At 34.0% G+C, this 19,828-nt stretch overlaps 1 protein-coding gene across 3 annotated transcripts in view; it reads left to right on the top strand.

Moving 5' to 3' along the window:
• STAG2 (stromal antigen 2) overlaps positions 1 to 19,828 on the top strand; it is a 155,607-nt gene that overhangs the window by 79,437 nt on the left and 56,342 nt on the right. For all 3 annotated transcript variants that reach the window (XM_006885059.1, XM_006885058.1, XM_006885057.1), the window contains 5 exons: positions 1,321 to 1,485; positions 9,509 to 9,605; positions 13,454 to 13,530; positions 16,001 to 16,205; positions 18,256 to 18,407. In XM_006885059.1, coding sequence (XP_006885121.1) covers positions 1,321 to 1,485; positions 9,509 to 9,605; positions 13,454 to 13,530; positions 16,001 to 16,205; positions 18,256 to 18,407 — 696 coding nt within the window. The remainder of the gene's footprint in view (positions 1 to 1,320; positions 1,486 to 9,508; positions 9,606 to 13,453; positions 13,531 to 16,000; positions 16,206 to 18,255; positions 18,408 to 19,828) is intronic.

The following is a 19,828-nucleotide window of genomic DNA, read 5'->3' as shown; positions in this document are numbered from 1 at the left end:
TTGTTTCCAGCTCTTTGCTATTGTGAACAAAGCCGCAGTAAACATGGGTGTGCATATATCTGCTTGGATGTCAGTTATGGTCTCTTTGGGATATATTCCCAGTAGTGGAATTGTTGGGTCGAATGGTATCTCTATTTGCAACTTTTTGAGAAAGCGTCATACCGCCTTCCACAGTCGTTGCACCATTTTATACTCTCACCAACAGTGAATAAGGGTTCCAGTTTCTCCACAACCTCGCCAGCATTTGTTGCTTGCTGTTCTATTAAATTTTGCTATTCTGACTGGGGTGAGATATCTCATAGTTGTTTTGATTTGCATCTCTCTTAGAGCGAGGGATTTTGAACATTTCTTCATGTGCTTGTTGCCATCTGAATGTCTTCTTTGATGAAGTGTCTGTTCATATCCTGTGCCCATTTTTCAATTGGATCATTTACCTTTATCTTATTGTGGTGTTCAAGTATTTTATATATTCTAGATATAAGTCCCTTATCTGACATGTCATTTCATTACCAAGTACTTTTTCCCAGTCTGTGACTTCCCTTTTTACCCGTTGGAGAAGTTTTTGGATGTGCATAGGGATGTGATTCTTAGAAGGTCCCATTCATCTATTTTATCTTCACCTGATTGTAGATCAAATCTATACTTTTAAAGTAGCATAGTGGATGCTTGGAGATAGCCATGCTGATTTGTAATGCCACAGGGAATTCTGGGATATTTTCAAGTTTTGTGGCTATTAACTGGGTTTTATTGTTTGACTGCACACTTCAAATTTGATTCAGGCTTGAACTGTTTTACTTAAATAATTGTTCTAATTCTTCTATTAATTTAGACTCTGGCAACATTGATAATCTTTTTTAATGTATTTTTCTGATTTCATAGTGCTAATAATAGCACTTTTTTGTTTTATTATGTAGAAGGTAGATTGCTAAATATTTGTATTTTCATTGCCCCAGCAACCCTATAAAATTAGCATAGTTCTTTCCCCAAGTTTACAAAATAGAAAATCTGTCTAAAGCACAATTTATAAGTAACTTTCAAAGATCAGTAAGCTAATAAGAGGATGAGAAATTTGTACCTGGAGATTGTTAACTTCAGGGACTGAGCATGATGTCGTGTATGAGGTACATGGTAATATAAATTAAAAATAAATTAGCACCATAAAAATGTTAAGTGTCACAACTGTCATTGTGTTATAACATCTGAGCTGACACTCTTTAGGCTAAATTTAAACATATAACATAAGCATATTATAGCAATATACTGTATCAACCTTTTCTGCTGTAGGTATTGATAATGGTATACTTAAATTTTTTTCCCCAGACTTGTAAAAAAGGCAAAAAGGGCCCCGGAGATAAGGGCAAAAGTGGAAATGGAGGAGCAAAACCTCCTTCTGGTCCAAACCGAATGAATGGTCATCACCAACAGAATGGAGTGGAAAACATGATGTTATTTGAAGTTGTTAAAATGGGCAAGAGTGCTATGCAGGTAATACATATAGTGCCTTTCTCAATTTTTTTGTTTATTTTAAGTGAGAAAATATCCCTGATTTCTCTATCTTTAAAATTTTAATTGTATTTATTAGAAAAATAAATGCAGCAAAGTAGCCAGAAAACAAATCTTCAGACTATTCAAAAATATGACATTAAAAACCTATATCTTGAGTTATTGTTAAAATTATGTATATAGAAAATCTAGTTCAGAGATTTCCATTTCTTATGATGTTGTAAGTTTTTGTTAACTCCTATCAATTTATAGTGTTCCCTGGCTCTATTTTCACAACAGCCTCTTTGTCTGTGTATGTGTTTTGCATTAGCACAATTACGTGCTCTGGGATTCCCATTCTTCTCAACGTTAGCCATAACTTAAGAATGGAGTGGGTCAGGGTTATATTTATCCATACCTATTTTATCTGTATGGTGAGCAAATTATTCGAGAAGAATGTGGCATCAAGATTGGAGGAAGACTTACCACTAATCTGCATTATACAGATGATACTAACTTGCTTGCTGAAAGTCAGGACTTGATGCACTTGTTGCAGAAGATCAAAGAAACAGCTTTCAACATGAATTTCAACATCAAGAAAAATTCTTTTTTTTTTTTAAGAAAAAATTCTTAGCACTGGACTGATAGATAGGCAACATCATGATAGCTGGAGAAAAGATTGAAACTGTTAACAACTTCATTTTACTTGGCTCCGGAATGTTGACCACTCTTTGTACCAGCAGTTAGGAGATATATTGCACTGGAAAAGTTCAGGAAATGACCTCTCCAAATTTTTGAGGAGAAAATCTGCTGTCAGCACTCTCTCCAAAGTGCTGTAAAGCAACAATGTCAGTGTAGAAACTAAGGTACACGTAATCCAGGAAATAGTCTTAAAAATTACTTGTTATGCATCAGAGAGCTGGACAAAAACTAAGGATGACAAAAGAAGAATCGATCCCTTTAAGTTGTGGTATTGGAGAAAGTCTTGAACATACCATTGACCATCAAGAAAACAAATAGGTCTGTCTTGGAGAGGGTGAAACCAAGTTTCTCCTTGTAGCCTAGGATTTTAACGTTTCATTTCACATACTTTGGGCACGTGGACAGTGAGAGATTGAAAAACAGAAGATGGTTGGTGTTTTATCCTGAAATAAATACAATGTTGTAAGGATAATATCCACATGCTTATAGGGAAGACCTGTTAACATGACTATTACTCAAATATATTCTTCTACATGTAAGGCCAAAGAGGAAAAAAATTTGAGATTTTTTTTTTTTTACTAAATATTGCAGTCCGAAATTGACCAAACATGCAACTGAGATGTGCTAATGATAATTGGTGACTCGAAGTCAAAAGTAGGAAACAGTGACTAAAGAATAGTAGTTGGAAAATATGCCTTTGGTGATAGAAATGAAGCTCGAAATAGGATGATTAAATTTTGTATTTACAATGATTTCTTCATTGCAAATACTCTTTCTAAAAGACACAGAAGATGACTTTACACATGGATCTCACCTGATCAGCTGCATAGGAATCAGTTTGACTACGTTTGGTGAAGAAATTGTTGGAGAAGCTCAATATCAGCAGTCAAAACTAGGCCAGGGGCAGATGGAGGTCAGATCATCAATTATTTATATGCAAGTTCCAATTAAGTCTGGAGAAAATGAAAATAAGTCCACAGGAAACAAATTGAATAAACACTAAATATGCATACTTAAATTTTTATTTAATTTATATACCTGTAGGGAATAGTTTTGTTTTTCTTGATTGAATTTATTTTAAAAGGTGCACATGGTTTATTAGCCATTAGCCATTTCTGCTTTCTATTAATAAAAATGGTTGCTCGGGTGGACTAGTGGTAAGGAATTGTGCTGCTAATCCAGAGACATGCAGTTTGAATATACCAGCCACTTCTTGGTGGTCTCCTCCTCTGCAGTTTATTACCTCTTCAAACCCACTAGAGGATCAGCTATGAGTTGATTTTAACTCAGCAGTATATAATAACAACATTAATAAGAGATTAAAACTCTTATTTATAAACATGGTTATCTAAATGTATGTGGTTTTGAAAATAAACTAAAAATAAAATTTTGACTAATAGTTTTACATGTAAAATGGAAGAATAATTATTAGCTGAGTGTTCAACAATTTTCAGAGAGCAAAGAAGTTGATAAATAGACAAATTTATTCATATCCTAATTCTACTTCATGTGTTCATATAGGAACGTGCAGTTTTAGATAGTTGTAATTAGGAAGGGAATTCTTAATGTTTCAAATGATTATTTTATATTCACATTTGAGATTTTGTATATAAAATGTTTTATAATATTACTTTGCTGTGGTTTATTTAGCCATTCTTTATAAGCAGTCTCCTCCTGGGTGATTATATTGTTGTTTGTTGTTATGTGCTGTCAAGTAGCCTGCTACTCATAGTGATCTACAACAGCCCTAAATCCTGCTCTATTCTGTGCCAATCTCACTGTCTCTGACACACTGTCTTCCATTACCCCAGTCACTGAATCAATCCACCTCATAGAGGGTCTTCCTCGCCGGTGATCCAAGTATGACTACCTTCTCCAAGGACTGGTCCCTCCTTACAACATGTCCAAAGTATGTCAGATGAAGCTTCAAAATCCTTGCCTCCAAGGAGCAGCCTGGTTTAACCCTCTCTGGGACGAACCTGTTTGTTTTCTTAGCAGTCCATGGTATATTCCGTACTCTTCTCCAGCACCACAGCTCAAAGACATCAATTATCTTTCCTTCTATCATCCCTAGTCATTGTCCAGCTCTCTGGTGTGATTATAGCTTCTGAGAACCCAGTAGAGGGTCACCTGGGAGTCAGTGGTTCTGACTAGATAGAAATGAGAGAAACTAACTGGAAAAAAAATTAACTTCTCTCCAGTTCTCCTTTATGATCAAATTTTCTGAAGAGGAAAATTATGTCACTTTTGTATGATTTCATTACTTTTCATTATTATTATTATTATTATTATTATTAATAATAGTTTTCCATCTATAGTATTTTATGTATTTAAATGTCTTAGTCTTTACTTTTTAAAAAAATTTTCTCTATCTTTTATTTTTGTTAACGTCTGAAATCTTGGCATATTATTGATAGTTGCCATTATGTTAACTAAGAATCATAGTGACACACCATCCTTAAAACCTCTGTTGGCCTTTCTGGCAAGTAATTGCCTTGCCAGCCCCAAAAGCACATGGTTTTTAATCCACCAACTTCTCTGAAGGAGAAAGATGGTCATTCTCCTGTGTAATTTATTGCCTTTGAAAACTCAATAAAGGGTCTGCTATAATTTGATTCTTACTTGATGGCCAGTAACAACTACATTTTTTGTGTTAGTGTAACTTTTAGATTACTTGAATATGTTGAAGTTAGTTTTATATTCAATTCTGTTAATGGTATGTGATTGTTTTAAGAATAAACCTTTCTCTTATTTTGTGTTGTTTCTGGTTTGCCAAAGATTGGTATATGTCTCTGTCATTCCTTTTTTCTAAGTATTTTTCTTTCTTAAAATAACCTGTAGTATGTTTCCATTGATCTTCTAGATTATTTTATCCACCTTCATTTTATTGTGGTTATTTTCACTTCTGTGTCTTTTCAAATCTGAAATTAGTTAAGAAACTTGGCTTATAAACTTCCAAGGATCCTTCATAAAGAAAAATTCCCAATCACATTTCCTTAAGATATTCTTCCTATTGTCCTACCACAATATCCATTCTGTTCCAGATTTGTTTTTCTTGTTTATCTCTTTGGCTGGAATAGTCTTTTCTTCAGGTAGGACTTGTTCCTCTTCTCGGAAGCATTTTGAGCTGGTTATTCTCCTTTTTTCAAATTACTTTATCTTTTCATCATAGCATTTAGAATACTGCTATATAGACTTGTATATGTTTTGCTAACATTTTTTTATCCCTTGGTTAGAAGAGAGAATCGTATAATGATACTGACTTGTTGGACTTAAAATTAGTTTTGACATTAAAGGAGAGACCATGAAATGCATTCCCTAGTTTTACTAGACAATAGATGTTAAATTTTATGAAATTCTGAGAATATGGTTTTTAAAAACCCGTCATTGCCATCAACTTGGAACCTGCTCATAGCTGACTGAGGCTCCACTAGGTTGCTTTTTTTAAAAAAATTTTTTTTTTAATGTTGGTATTTTAACTAAAGTCTATAGAAAAGTTGGATTTCCATTCATTAATTGTTGCACATATTCCTCCCTTATCCCCCAGTTCACTTTTCTCTTTTTTTTTTTTAAAATCTTAATGCAGCTTTATTCAAGCGGGGATAGGGGAGTTCCCATGTGAGTTCCTCATCCTGGAGATGCAGAATGGGAAGTCACCCACTTTTCTCTTTTAAAAGATTATTTCATTGTTGGACAGTTTTCTCCCTCACCCCTACCACTTTGCTATGCACCTCTTATTCTGGACTGTTGTCATGGAAATACCTCTTTGAGACCCTTCTTTCCCTCATCTTTTTAAATGGAGTGTTAATTTTTTATCCCCTCTTTTCTTAGTTTCACCCCAACCTCCATGTCAGTCCTGTTTTATAAAAGTGGCATTATGCAGTATTTATCCTTCTGTGACTGAGATATTTCACTCAGCATGTTATCCCCCAGGGTCACCCATTTTGTATAACATTTTATGAGTTCCTTGTTTTTCAGTGCTGTGTAGTATTCCATTGTATGAATATACCATAGCTTCGCTATCCATTCAATTGTTGATGGGCACTTGAATTGCTCCATCTCTTTGCTGTTGTGAACAACACAGTAATAAACATGGGTGTGCATCCGTGGGTTTCTGAGGCTGTAAATTACACAAGAGGATATTACCCATTTTTCTCCTAAAGAGATGTTGGTGGATTTATTCATCAAAGAGATACAGTCTTTGGTTAGCAGTGCAGCTGCCTGCAGGCTATGGCATCTGAACTCCATAGCATATTATAAAACCAAAGTATAATATTTGATGCCCAGTCTAGAGAGGATTGTAGACTGAACTCAGCTGGAATTGGTGACTGATGCACTTATATATCGTCTTTCCCTGTGACTTGGACTTCTTCTAGTATGGCAGCCAAGTTTGGAGAGAGATTTCCAGAAAGACATAGCCAGGTTTGCTAGTGCTCTAAGAGACTAGTTTAGAAGTTCCATGATCTTTTATGATTTAATTTTATAAGCTACATGCCATCATTTCCTCGGCACTGTCTTGTAGAGGTGGGAGACAGATGTATACTAATTTTATTTTTTTTTGTTGTGATTTATGTTTACAAAGCAAATTGGTGTTAGATTTGTCAACTCATACAGATTGTTTTATAACATTATTGCAATACCCACAATGAAATCACGTTTTCCACTTCTTTGTGTGATTCTCTTTTTTATTAAGCTTTCTATCCTAATCCTTCCTGCCTTCCGATTGTTGTTGTTTGGTGCCTTTAAACTGACTAAACTCTGTGAACAACAGATTTAAACCTTGGCCTAATCTGCCATTCTCAAAGTTTCCACCATGTTTAAGCCTATTGTTTCAGTCATCCTGTCTATATCCATCTTGTCCACCTTTCCTAGTTTGATGTCCTTTTCTAAGGACAGGTTCCTATTGACATGAAGTATGTGAGGGGGAAGTTTTACCCTCTTTACCTCCAAGGAGATCCTGATTACACTTTCTTCAAAAGAGATTTATTTGTTCTTTTGGTAGTCCATGTGATAATCAGTGGGATTTAACCTTGGACAAAGTTATTCTAAAGCATGAGTTCCTCCCTTTCATTAATTGTTCCTCTTCTTGGCCTATTGTTTGACTCAAAGTTGATCCAGGATAGAGTTTTGTTTTAGATTCAAAGAGTGACTAAGAGTCATTGTCCTGGGAGTACCAATAATCTTTATCAGACTAATAAGCCTGGCCATTTTGATCTTTTTTATTTCCCCCCCCCATATCTTTTTCCACTTTATGCCCAGTTTTCTACTCTGATTCCTTTTAGAATGGTCAGCAGTGGTAACTGGCATTAATATACATTTCTTCTCTTGAATTTGTCCGTTTAAGTTGGACATCTTATAAAAATAGAATCCTCTAATACAGGATCTTGATTGTTAGGTGCCAGAGCTGACTTCTACTTACAGTGATCTTATGAACAAAAGATCTGAACCTTTTTCTAGCCTGCCACCATCCTCAAGATCTCTGATACGCACAAGCCCATTGTTATAGTCACTCTGCTAATCCATCTTGTTGAGGAGCTTCAATCCATCTTCTTGGGGGTATTTAGTTCATCTTGATGGATTATCTTCCTTGCTTTCACTGACCCTCTGCCTTTCCTAGGGTGATGTATTTTTCTAAAGTCTGGCTCCTCCTAAAAACATGACCAAAGTATGGGAGACAAAGAGTCACCATTCTTGCCTCCAGCACTCTAACTTTACTTTCTCCAAGTCATATCTGTTTGTTTTTTTGACAGTTCACGGGATATTTAGGAGTATTCTCCAACATCACAACTCAAAAGTATTAATAATCCTTTGTCCTCCATATTAATGTGTTGATATTTTATTCCACTTTATTGCCAAAGATTATTCTACTGTATTTAACCACATTATAATTATACTTTTTTTTTTGTTAATGGATATTTGTGATTATTTTCACTTTTTGGCTGAATAATGCTTTTATAAGTATTCTTTGGAACTTTTTTTTTAAAAAAAAATCTCACTATGCTATTGGGTGTGTAGTTGATCTTTTAGTAATTTTAATTGGACTACTTTTTTATTATGGACCTCTTTCTGTATTCTGTATATATGTATTTTATTAGAGATATGATGTATACTTTTTAGGTTTACTTTTTCACTTTTTTGATGTGTCCTTGGAAGCACGGTTTTTAATTATTTTTTGTTTTAAATTTTGATAGGGCTCAGTCTAGCTATTCTTATGATTGTGTAGTACTTCAATTTAATGGAGACTTCCTTTTATGTTTTTTCTAAGAGTTTTTTTGGTTACTTTTGCTCTTCATTTTGCCTCTGATTTATTTTGAATAAATTTTTTTATATAGCTGTGAGGTAAGGTCTAAATTAATTGTTTTTCATGAGAATATGTAGTTGTTAACAGAACCAGTTGTTTGTTGCATAGAGTGTTCTTTCCCCCATTGGATTGCCTTGGCATTCTTGTTGAAAATCAATTAGCAAAAAATATAGCTATCTTCATGCCAGTACCACACTATCTTGATTACTGCAGCATTATAGGAAGAGTTCAAATCTTGTGAGTCCTGCACATTTGTTTTACTTTTTAAAGGTTTTTTTGGCTACTCTGAGGTCCTTATATTACTATAAAAACTTTTATGATCAGTTTTTCTGTATCTGCAAAGAAACCAACTGGGATTTTGGTAGGCTTACATTGAGTCTGTAGATCAGTTAAGTCTTCATAGATAGGAACTAGACTACCTTTTTTTAAACCATTATTTAGTCTTTAATTTGACTTTCTATTAACTGACTTTTTATTAACATGGATCTGTTAATGTTCAGGTTGAGAAAAAGGTTTTCCCCTATTTTCTTACTGGCTTTTTATATACTTTATTCCATGTAATGCTTTTATCTCTATCTCTCTCTCTCTCTCTCTCTCTCTCTCTCTCTCTCTATATATATATATATATATATATATATATATATATATTTCACATATTTCCACACTAAGCAAAAAAGAATATGGATGTAACTTTTAATAATTTCTAGGATATATTTAATGTCATTAGCAAATAATAAGTAAGTACATTGCATAGGTAATTGCATTGTGTCCTCATAGTTGAATTTCAGCTTTCCTGTTATAATAAATAAATAGAAACATGAATTGTCATCAGTTTTGGATGTCAAGTGATTCTCTTACTCAGTATGATTATATTCATTCTTAAAATGTGAATTTTAAATTTCAGTATATATTCATTTGAGTTAACTTACCATTTAATGCAGAATTTCATGACTTTCATAAAATTTAGTTTATTTTTAGAATATGACAAAAAGCTAATAGTTTTTTTCTGGCTCTCTTTTGTAGTCGGTGGTAGATGATTGGATAGAATCATACAAGCATGACCGAGATATAGCACTTCTTGACCTCATCAACTTTTTTATTCAGTGTTCAGGCTGTAAAGGTAAGATACATTTCTTTTTGAAGGAGAATACCCTCATGTAGTCTCTTTTTTTTAACTTAAAGAGATGTTAGTATATTACATGGAAAATAATGAAAAGGTACTGGAGAGAAAAGCTAAGAACAAAATAAGACACAAGTCTTTTATACCGTTGCATTCGTAGGTTAAAAATGTGGGTATTTATAATTCCACTTTCAGTAGCTACCTTTTGACTTAGAAATGAATGACTTAGAAAGGGAGACAAGAATAATCAAGATATCCAAGGTCAAATAGCAGGGGATTATAAGTAAGATACTAATTAAATTGTTTTTCTGTCTTTCTCGAACCAACTCATAGATGACCCCTCAATGGGGTAAAATTGTCCGTTCTCTTTCTTTAGTTCTATATGTACTTCTTTTAACATACTACTACTTAATGCTGAATTTTATGACTTTGATAAAATTTAGTTGATTTTTAGAACATAAGAAAAAGCTAATAGTTCTATTCTAATCTCTCTATTATAGTTGGTGATGGATGATTGAATAGAATCATGCAAGCATGGCTGAAATATAGCACTTCTTGACCTCATTAAATACAGTAATGATTTTATGTGTGTGTCTGTGTGTGTGTGTGTGTGTGTGTTTTCTCTGAACTGTGTTATCTCTCAGAGAGATGCATTTAAATTATTTATCCCAATGACCATCTTTCTGAAGTAGAATGGATACAAGTGCCCATCCAGTGTGTTAATTAACCAAAGCATATTCTTTCATTTTAGATTCTTTGAAAATCAAAGGTTTTGAGAGAAACTAATTATATGAGTTGAAATTCACATTTTTACTAATTTTACTGTCTTCCCTGTTAGAGGATATGATTGTTGTTACTGTTGTTGTTAGGTGCCGTTGAACTCATAGTATGACTCATAGCAAACCCATGAGCAAAAGATCTGAACTCTCTTCTATCCTGTATCATCCTCACACTTCCTGACACAAGAGCGCATTACAGAGTATGATTTAGTCAGCTTTAATTTCTTCATTAGGCACCTGAATTGTAGTTTTAAAACAAGGCCATAATCAAAACAATTTTGCTTTATCAGATTCATTCTTTTTTTCTGGCATTAATGTCTTTAAAATCAGGGGCTTATGTAACGTTGGTATAGTCCCAAACAACATTGTTAAGTATTGAAGATCCTGAAAACGTAAATGATTTCTCTATATTTTAGCATTGTCATTTATTTTGGAGTTAATATTCAAAGTTTAGATCATTACACATTTTCAGAATGCTCCAAAAAGTTTTATAGAATTCTTTTATAAATTTGTTAGACTATATTATGAATACACTTAACTGCTTAACCTTTGTAATGCACTTAGCCATTTTATTTTCATTGACAACCATCATTATAAGGAATTTTTTTTTAATAATACCCTGATGTTTCTTGCAGCTGTTCAGCCCTCCTCTGAACGCCTCAAACTGTTCTGTTGGAAATTCTCCTAATAGTGTTGTTTTCTTCTTTCCTTCCTCATCAGTGGCCTTCTTTTCATTAATCACTTTCTAACAGTTTCACTTCATTTCTTCTCCCACATATACAAGGTGGTTGACTCAGGCACCAGGAGTAAAAAAGCAGGAATCCAGTGACTACTTTCAAGTGCCCCGGTAGTGCAATCATTAATCATTTCACTACTAACTGAAAGGTTTTGGTTTGAATTCACCAGCACTCTATGGGACAAAATACCTGGCCATTTGCTCCTGTTAATATTTGCAAGTTTGTGACTTCCAGACAAATTCTGACTTTTGAGAAACCTTATGGGGAAGTTTGAGTCTGTTATGTCAGGTTGCTAAGAGAATCCCTTTTTAAGGCACAAAATAAGAATGACTCATTTCTATACAGTGAACATTTTTACTTGAATTCCTGATTTTTCTGTCGCGTGTGAGGGGCTGAGGGCTAGAGGAAGGCTTTAGAGATTGGGTGCTTGTAAAAATTTATGCACAGGTTTGTTTTGATACTTACGCATGAATATTTATTTCATAGAAAGTGTTTTAGACATGGCGTTAAGTGTCATTCTCTTGCTTCCCAAGGGTAAAAGAACTGGAGAAGTTTGGAAGAGAAGTTCATGACTAGATTAAAAACCAAAACTCTTAAGGCTTTTGAATGTATTTTTTTCTTTCCTGCTAGGGAATTGGTACTTTCTTCCAAATTTGGCATTTTGTTTCCCAAATAGTCACATGGTTCTTTTTAAAGTTGGCATAAGGAATCTTTAAAGGTATCACTAAAAATTAGTATTCCCTAGGATAAGCAGCATGGTGTGGATGCATAAATTGGATAACTTCTTTTAATTTTAGGTACTTCATTTGTAAAACAGGGATCATAGTACTTTCTTCATGCTATTGTGAACAACCCTAAATGTATGAAGTGCATAGAACATGGTGAATATTAGTTACTGTTTAATCCTTTACGCTTTATTAGGTTATTAGAGTATCTAGTAGCTAAAATATCAGTAGTTTAGAATAAGAACAGGAGTATGACTTTTTTATAATTTCTATATTTTATACATATTTGCTTAATATATGCACGTGTAATGTAAAACTGTTCAATTAGTTTTAAATAATTTTTAATATATCTAATCTATCTGTACTAAGATACTCTTAGATGTTTTGTTTATATCTAGATATTCTTTTAATTTGTAGTAATAGGACTGATAAGCAAGTAAATAGTCCAGAAAGAGAAGTTGTGAATTTGAGAAACCTAGCACATGTATATAGTATATATGTATGTATATATATTTTTTAAAAATATGTCTAGTGCTTCATCTGTAGACTTTTATGCACTTTCCCCCCTGCATTTTCTCCTATTTGTACTTTCCCCATAGAATTCCCTTTTCTGAGGTTTAATTTCTTTCTGGATAATTTTTCTTTACATCTTGTCACTTAGAGCTGTCCTCCTTCCCTTTCCAGTCTTCTTTAAAATTCAAGATGGTCTTATATTAGGTTCCTTCTTTATGAAACCACTCTTAAACTTCTTATATTATGATGATGATTTCTCCCCCTTTAAGTTATAATATTTCTTGGCATTACCACGCATTTTAGTATGTTCATTATGTACTACTTTTAATACCGTTTTCTTCCCTTTTTTAAAAACACTAATTTCCAGCTACGTTACAGTTTAATAAAGTTCAGATACATTGTTCATAGTTATTATGAGTCATAGTTGACTCAGTTGCTTTTAATAACAACTCGAGAACTGGGAAGTTAAAATGTCTTGGTAGTTTTAGGGAATGTAAGGATTCTCAAAATCCTTATATTCTTTAAAAGCAAAGGTAATTGCTTTCAGATTGATTTTGACTGAATAATTATTTCTTTCATCATTATAGATTTTAGCGGTCTTGCTTATGTGAATTCTACCTGTTTGTTAGTCTTGTGTCCTGTCATTTTTATGTGTATCTTCAAGATTTTAAATGTTACTTTAAATCCTGTCTCGTCCTTAATGACATGTGGTTCATACTAAAGGGACTAAAGCTGTAAATGAGCTCCTCGAAGGCCGCACCTGTCTGGTGGAGCCAATCCACCAGTGTCTCTGAGGGAGAAAAGTGATCATTCTCTCCCCATGCTATTTACAGCCTCCAGTAACCTGCTGGACAGTCAGCAATGAGTCTTTTCTGACTATTAAGGCAATTAGAAAGCTGTAAGATATTATAGACATGAGTAAAGTTAGGAAGAAAGATAATCTCAGCTGCTGGGACATTGTTCTTATGCACACTGAGAATAGTATTTGTGACTTATTTGCAAGTATAATAAAATTCATATGTTGAAGAAGTAAGTCTTTATTAGGTGAGTTTAGACATTAAACCATGTATTAACTTCTGACTTCAAAATTTCAGGGGTTGTTACAGCAGAAATGTTTAGACATATGCAGAACTCTGAAATAATTCGAAAAATGACTGAAGAATTTGATGAGGTAAATTATTATCTTAAATGTTTTTATAGTTTTGTGCGTATTGATCTTGATTTACTCTTTGTTAAATTTGTTAAATTTTGAGTATTGGTGTTACATGGTCAAAAACTTTGGTATCAGATTTAATTGTGATTGTTAAGTGATGGCTGCATGATCTTGGGTATGTTACTGTCTTGGCATGTTTCATTATTTGTAAATTGAAGATGGTGATACTTCTTGAAATTATAATACAGAGTGAATTAAGTGATGCTTCAGAATTTTTGCTATTTACAGTCCCTGACACTTGATAAATGGCTATTATTATCATCATAAAAAAATTTTAAGCAGGCATGAAATTTAGATCATTAGGACATATAAACATATGTCACAGTGTTGTAACAGAAATACTTGGTTAAATTTGGTTAACCAGGGAGCATAATGAACTCTGGTGGTTTAGTGGGTCAGGAGTTGCACTGTTAACTCAAAGATAGACAGTCCTCCCCTGTGATTTACTGTCTCAAAAACTGCTGGAGGTCAGGAATGAGAATATGAACTTTTGCTTTAAAATCCTGTATGTTTTTGTAAGAGCTGTGTTGCAATCCCATAAGCATGCAATTTGAATCCACCAGCAGCTCCTTGGGAGAAGGATGGGTAAGCTCCTGCTGTGCAATTAACTGTCTCTGAAAACCCAGCTATGAGTTCCGACTCAAAGTGCACACAACAACAGTAATAATAAGCATATTAGAGATATCCCCTAGCTGTATTTCATTAACAGGATTTTATTCACCCATAACTTACTCAAGAATATTTAAGTAGAAAACGTCTGTGTTTTGAATTTTATTTGTAATCAGTCCTTAAATATCTGAGAATTATGAATAGTGGTTGGGCCCCCCCCCTTGATGTCTCTTAGCTAATATTTTAGTTTAAATGTTCTTATTAAAAGGAGACAATTACTTACGATCACCACTATCCACTGTTTAAGTCACTTCCGACTCAAGAGTGAACCCATAGGACTGTGTAAACCTACTCTGTTGGGTTTAGAGGCTTAACAAGAGCAGATTTCCCCATCTGTCTCACAAGGTTTCAAATCACTGACCTTTTGCTTAGTAGCTTCACCATTTAACCCACTTTTTGACCTGGGCTCTTTTTATTGATGATTTAAAAAATTGTTTAAAAATTTTCTTATTAGGATTTTAGTGAAAGTTTACAAAAGGTTGGGTTTTCATTGATGCATATTATCCTCTCTTCTCCTTCCTTTGTAATGCATCTTATTCCAGAATGTTGTCATACATATAATGCCTGATTTTACATCCTTTGAATTCTTTCCTCCACCTGTTCCAGTACATAGTTAATTATTTGTGCACTATTTGTTTTCTTCTCCCTACCCCTGCATCTACCATATCAGTCCTATTTTATAGTTGTCTTATGCAATATTTATCCTTTTGTGACTGAGATATTTCACTCAACATATCATCTTCCAGACTCACTCATGTTACGTAGTGTTTTAGAATTAGGTTCATTGTTTATCAGTGCTGTATAAGAATGTACAACAGTTTTTCTACCCATTCCTGTGGTGAGGGGCAGTTAAGCTGCTTCAGTCCCTTTACTACTATGAATAATGCTACAGCAAGCATGAGTATGCATACATTTGTTTGGATCATGGCTTGATTTAAAAATTTTAAAAACCTAAGTAGTGGGGGGAAGGGTAGAAAAAAATTTAAAAAACCCAAACTTGGTCATTGTTGTCCAATTTAAACTGACTCATATCTGACCCTCCATTGGGTTTTCAAATCTAATGGATTTGAACTGCCAGAGAGGTATGAACTTTGGCTTAGCAGTGCAGCTCCTACCCCACCAGACCCTTCTTTCTTTTTTAAAAAGATAGACCTTAACGTAAGATTTGAGAATATCATGAAAGGGAATTTAATTTGGAGGATACCTGAGCTACCAGTCTTTCAAAGCTATACTACCTACATTTCAATTTCTTTTTTTCATTATTTTTTTAGAAGTTTGACTGTTTTCATGAAAGTTCTATAAATATGCATTATAATCTTTTGTTGATTTATAAGTTATGCATCATTATATTCGATTTTGAGTGAGCAAGATTTCTTCATTTGAATCCATGAACAATATGTGTTTAATTTGGCTAGGTTTGCTTTTACTTTGGAGGCATTTTAGAGGTATATCCTGTACTTGTAAGGATAGTGTTTAGCATTCGTGAGCAAGTATTTTATTTTTAACCCTTGAGTTATAGATAGACACTTACTTTGGCTAAAGTGAAGCCAGAATGTCTATTTTGGTCCTAATAAAAGATCCCAGGTATTCCAAGGTACCTCTACCATTGCTTATTTATTATTTGAGGATTTATTAGATAAGAAAGGTGAGATAAAGGATTCTTTCAGTGCCTTTACTATAAGGAATTTAAAAAAAAAAAGGAAAATTTTGTCCAATATTCTACTTGAAATGAAATTAATATTTCTAATTTTTGTTTTAGGACAGTGGAGATTATCCACTTACCATGGCTGGTCCTCAGTGGAAGAAGTTCAAATCCAGTTTTTGTGAATTTATTGGTGTATTAGTACGGCAGTGTCAATATAGTATCATATATGATGAATACATGATGGATACAGTAATTTCACTTCTTACTGGATTGTCTGACTCGCAAGTCAGAGCATTTCGGCATACAAGCACTCTGGCAGGTCAGTATTTATAACTGTTTGCTGTATATTGCTTAGATTAAAGATGAAAAAATATGCTCTAAAAAGCAAAAGAAAAAAAAGACTAAATTTTCTATAAAAGATAACTACTAAAACAGCCCCTTCGCTGCTTTTCTTTCTGAAATATTTTGAATGGGTTTCAGTTTGGAGAGTAGGAAGGTATGTTAGAGCTAATATATGATACTTTTATTTGGAAAAACTACTTGATTACTAAGTCAGCAAGGGGAAATAGGCGGATTGACACTTTCTCTTTAAAAAATTTTTTTCATTGTTGCAGTTTCCTCCCTCTCACCCCTCAGTTGTGTGCCTTGTATTCTGAACTGTTGTTGTCCAGAAAATGCCTAATCATATATCCCTTTTAAACAGTTCTTTCCCTCATCTGCTTCAATGCAGTGCTCATCGTTTATCTTCTCTTTTCTTAGGTTCCCCCTAGCCCCTATGACAAACGGTGGCATTGTTTTGTCTCTTGTATGACAGCCCTGCTACCCGAAATAAAGCAAGCTTTCTTGTTAATGTTTCTGGATAACTTCAAGTTAGTTTTTTCATCTTCAAATTTTCAAGTGAAATGAGCCACATTTTTTAGCCTCACATTAATTTTGGGGGAGTTGTTTTTGGTGGTATTTATGAAATCTTGATTTTTCTTTCTGGTAAGGTGAATGTGCTGACACTATTAGAGAACATGTAAGTTTTTGAGTTTAGAATAAAGCAGCTAAACGCTATTTATACTAATGTAAACTTTAATGATGGAGTTTTTCTGTTGTCTGTGGGGGTATTTTTTAAAGTGTATTTTCCCACAGAAGTAAAGCTTTTATTAAGGAGTCTGTTAAATCCTCCAACTTAGAAATTAAAATGCAGGCGATATTCTTATAGGTCTTAATTTTGACATTACAAAATGCAAATGTATTGTTTTATGTAAGATAGTATTCAATATCTAGAAGTTTATGGCTAGAGTAAATTGAAGTATGTAGTTAATGAGAATGATTTGAAATCAGAATGACAGATTTGCTGAGGCTGTGACACAGCTAGTAGCAGAAAATTGGGAAATAGTGCTTTATGAGAGTTAGTAGTAGAAAGTTGGGAAATTCTGTTTTGTCAGAACTAGTAGTAACAAATTGAGACTTGAGAGATACAGTTTCATTGTGCTGTGTAGTGGAATGCCTCAAGTCTGAGAAATGGTGTGGAGTTCAAGGAAGGTCAAATCTTTCAACTGATACTTTGTAGACAACCAGTCTTTTTCTCTGGAATGAGAATTCAGTAACAGAAGGAGATCTTAGAAAGCATTTTATTAAGTGGCATTTTAAAGTTCCATGTTTGCCTTTTCATCTATGTCTATTTCATCATTGTCTTTCTAATGATTATTGGTTGCAGTAGTGACCTTTCGGAAGCTGATAGCCAGTTCTGTTTTCCAAGGTGCATTTGAACCAGAAACCTTTTCTGCTAGTAGTGGAACATATAACCATTTGCATCAACTAGAGACTGAAAATTTTTTAAAAAGCAAATATTGAGAAAATGCCTACATTTTTACATAGAATAATATAAAGCAGTCAAGTGGCTTTTGATGACAAAAACAGTTAGATGACTGCTGTGTTAACTGTTTTACTCAGAAGGTGATCTTAGACTTTGAAAAACATGGTAGGGGGTATATTATATAGCATGGTGCGATTTGAGCATGAAGTCTGGGAGTCAGATTACCCAGTTTGTTATCCTAGTTTAACTATAGCTGTAATCTGAGACAAGTTTCATAATCTTCCTGACCTTCAGTTTCCTCATGAATGATATGGGGATAATACTTTTGAGGGTTGTTGTAAGGATTAAGAGAAAAATACTAAGGTAGGTAACTAACATATGGTAAGTATCTAACACACATGAGTTGTTTTATTTTTATTGCTGTCATTTGTAGCAGCTGTATTTTATGTTTCTATTACAAGCAGAGCAACCCATCTTGATGTTGTTGATCTTACAATGTGATATTAAATAGTAAAATTTTGCATGTTAGTCTCATTTATTCAAAATTTTACTCTTTTGAAAATAGCTATGAAGTTGATGACAGCTTTGGTGAATGTGGCACTAAATCTTAGCATAAACATGGATAATACACAAAGACAGTATGAAGCAGAACGGAATAAAATGATTGGAAAACGAGCCAATGAGAGGCTAGAACTCCTGCTACAAAAGCGGAAAGAGGTAAACTTCGATGGTAACCATTTTTGTTACAAACTTATAACGACTAATTACAGTATCAGTTAAAAATTTTAAAACATTAATAATTTGAGTTATTTATGTGTTGAACTTAGAAGTTTTAAAATAAAAATGCAGGACAGTAATACTTTATTTCCCTATCTATGCGGATGAGTAGAAAATAATATTGGACTTGAGGAAGTCTGGGATGTACGTGAGCTGTCTACCTCTGAGTCAGTTAAATTCTCTAAGTCTTAGTTTTGTTTATCTCAACTGTGAAAATCTCTTCCAGCTACTTCAGTCAGCTTGTTGTCATAAAAAAAAAAGTTTATCTAGGTGAAATTATTTTGAAAAATACAGTATAAGCTATTAATAGCTTCTGTATCTGGTTGATTTCTCCCTTTCCTTTCCCTTGTCTTTTTAATACATTGGGAAATACGTGATTAACATTAACTTGTTTGCTGTTTTGTTGTGTACCATTGAGTCGGAACTGATCCATAGCTGAGCCCCTCTGGCGAGCTTGCAGAGGCAGTTAATCGCATGGGAAGAGATTGACCATCCTTCTCCTGCAGAGCGTCTGGTGGTGTCGAACCATGTGTCTTTGGGACTGCAGTGTAGCTTCTTGGCAGTAGGCCACCAGAGCTCCCTACTAAGTTAGAATTGAAGGACAATATTTTTTAAAATTGTGCTAAATGATAGTAATGAAATGCTCCTGATGCTTTATTTGTAATTTAAATTCTTCCTTCACTGGTATTAACATACTTTGCAATCTTATAATTGAGATGTTGAGTTTAATTTCTTTGTTTTTTTAAATTTCTTTAGAGAGAGAGAGTGTGTGTGTGTGTGTGTGTGTACGTACACGTACGTACCGTCAAATAGAATCTGACTGGTACAGGAGGGGATTTGCCCCTCCTTCTCCAGTAGATCATCTGGTGGATTTGAACAATGTACCTCTGGGATTGCAGTGCAGCTTCTTGCCGAGTTTTAATTTCTAATAGTCAAGGTCTCATGTTTCAGAAGGAAGCAGGAATGGCATCCACTTCCTAAACAACATGCCTCTGGAAACTATGAACCTTGATAAATGTCGATAATTATAGAGAGGCTTCAGGCCTTTGGTTCACAGGGTCGATATGAGTTACGCTCGACTCGAAGGCAATCAACAGCAAAAACGTTTCAGAAAATTTGTTAGGCATTTATTGTTGTTGTTAATATGTGCTATTCAGTTGTAATGAACCCACAGCTGACCCTCCAGCAGGTTTTCAGAGGCAGTAAATTGCAATGGAGGATAATGCCTGTCCTCCTGAGGAGCAGGTGGTGGATTCAAACCATGAGGATTTGGCACAGTTAGGCCACCAGAGATTTGTATGATGATCTGTAAGCTGCTTACTTGATCTAATGTTTTTATGAGATGCAAACTCTAATTTTAA

The sequence above is a fragment of the Elephantulus edwardii genome, unplaced genomic scaffold (genome assembly GCF_000299155.1).
Source record: "Elephantulus edwardii isolate Elephantulus edwardi_28Jun2011 unplaced genomic scaffold, EleEdw1.0 scaffold00040, whole genome shotgun sequence".
In the NCBI taxonomy this organism is placed as follows: domain Eukaryota; kingdom Metazoa; phylum Chordata; class Mammalia; order Macroscelidea; family Macroscelididae; genus Elephantulus; species Elephantulus edwardii.
The sequence above is the reverse complement of the archived record's forward strand: the minus strand, read 5'-3'. Positions and strand labels throughout refer to the sequence as shown.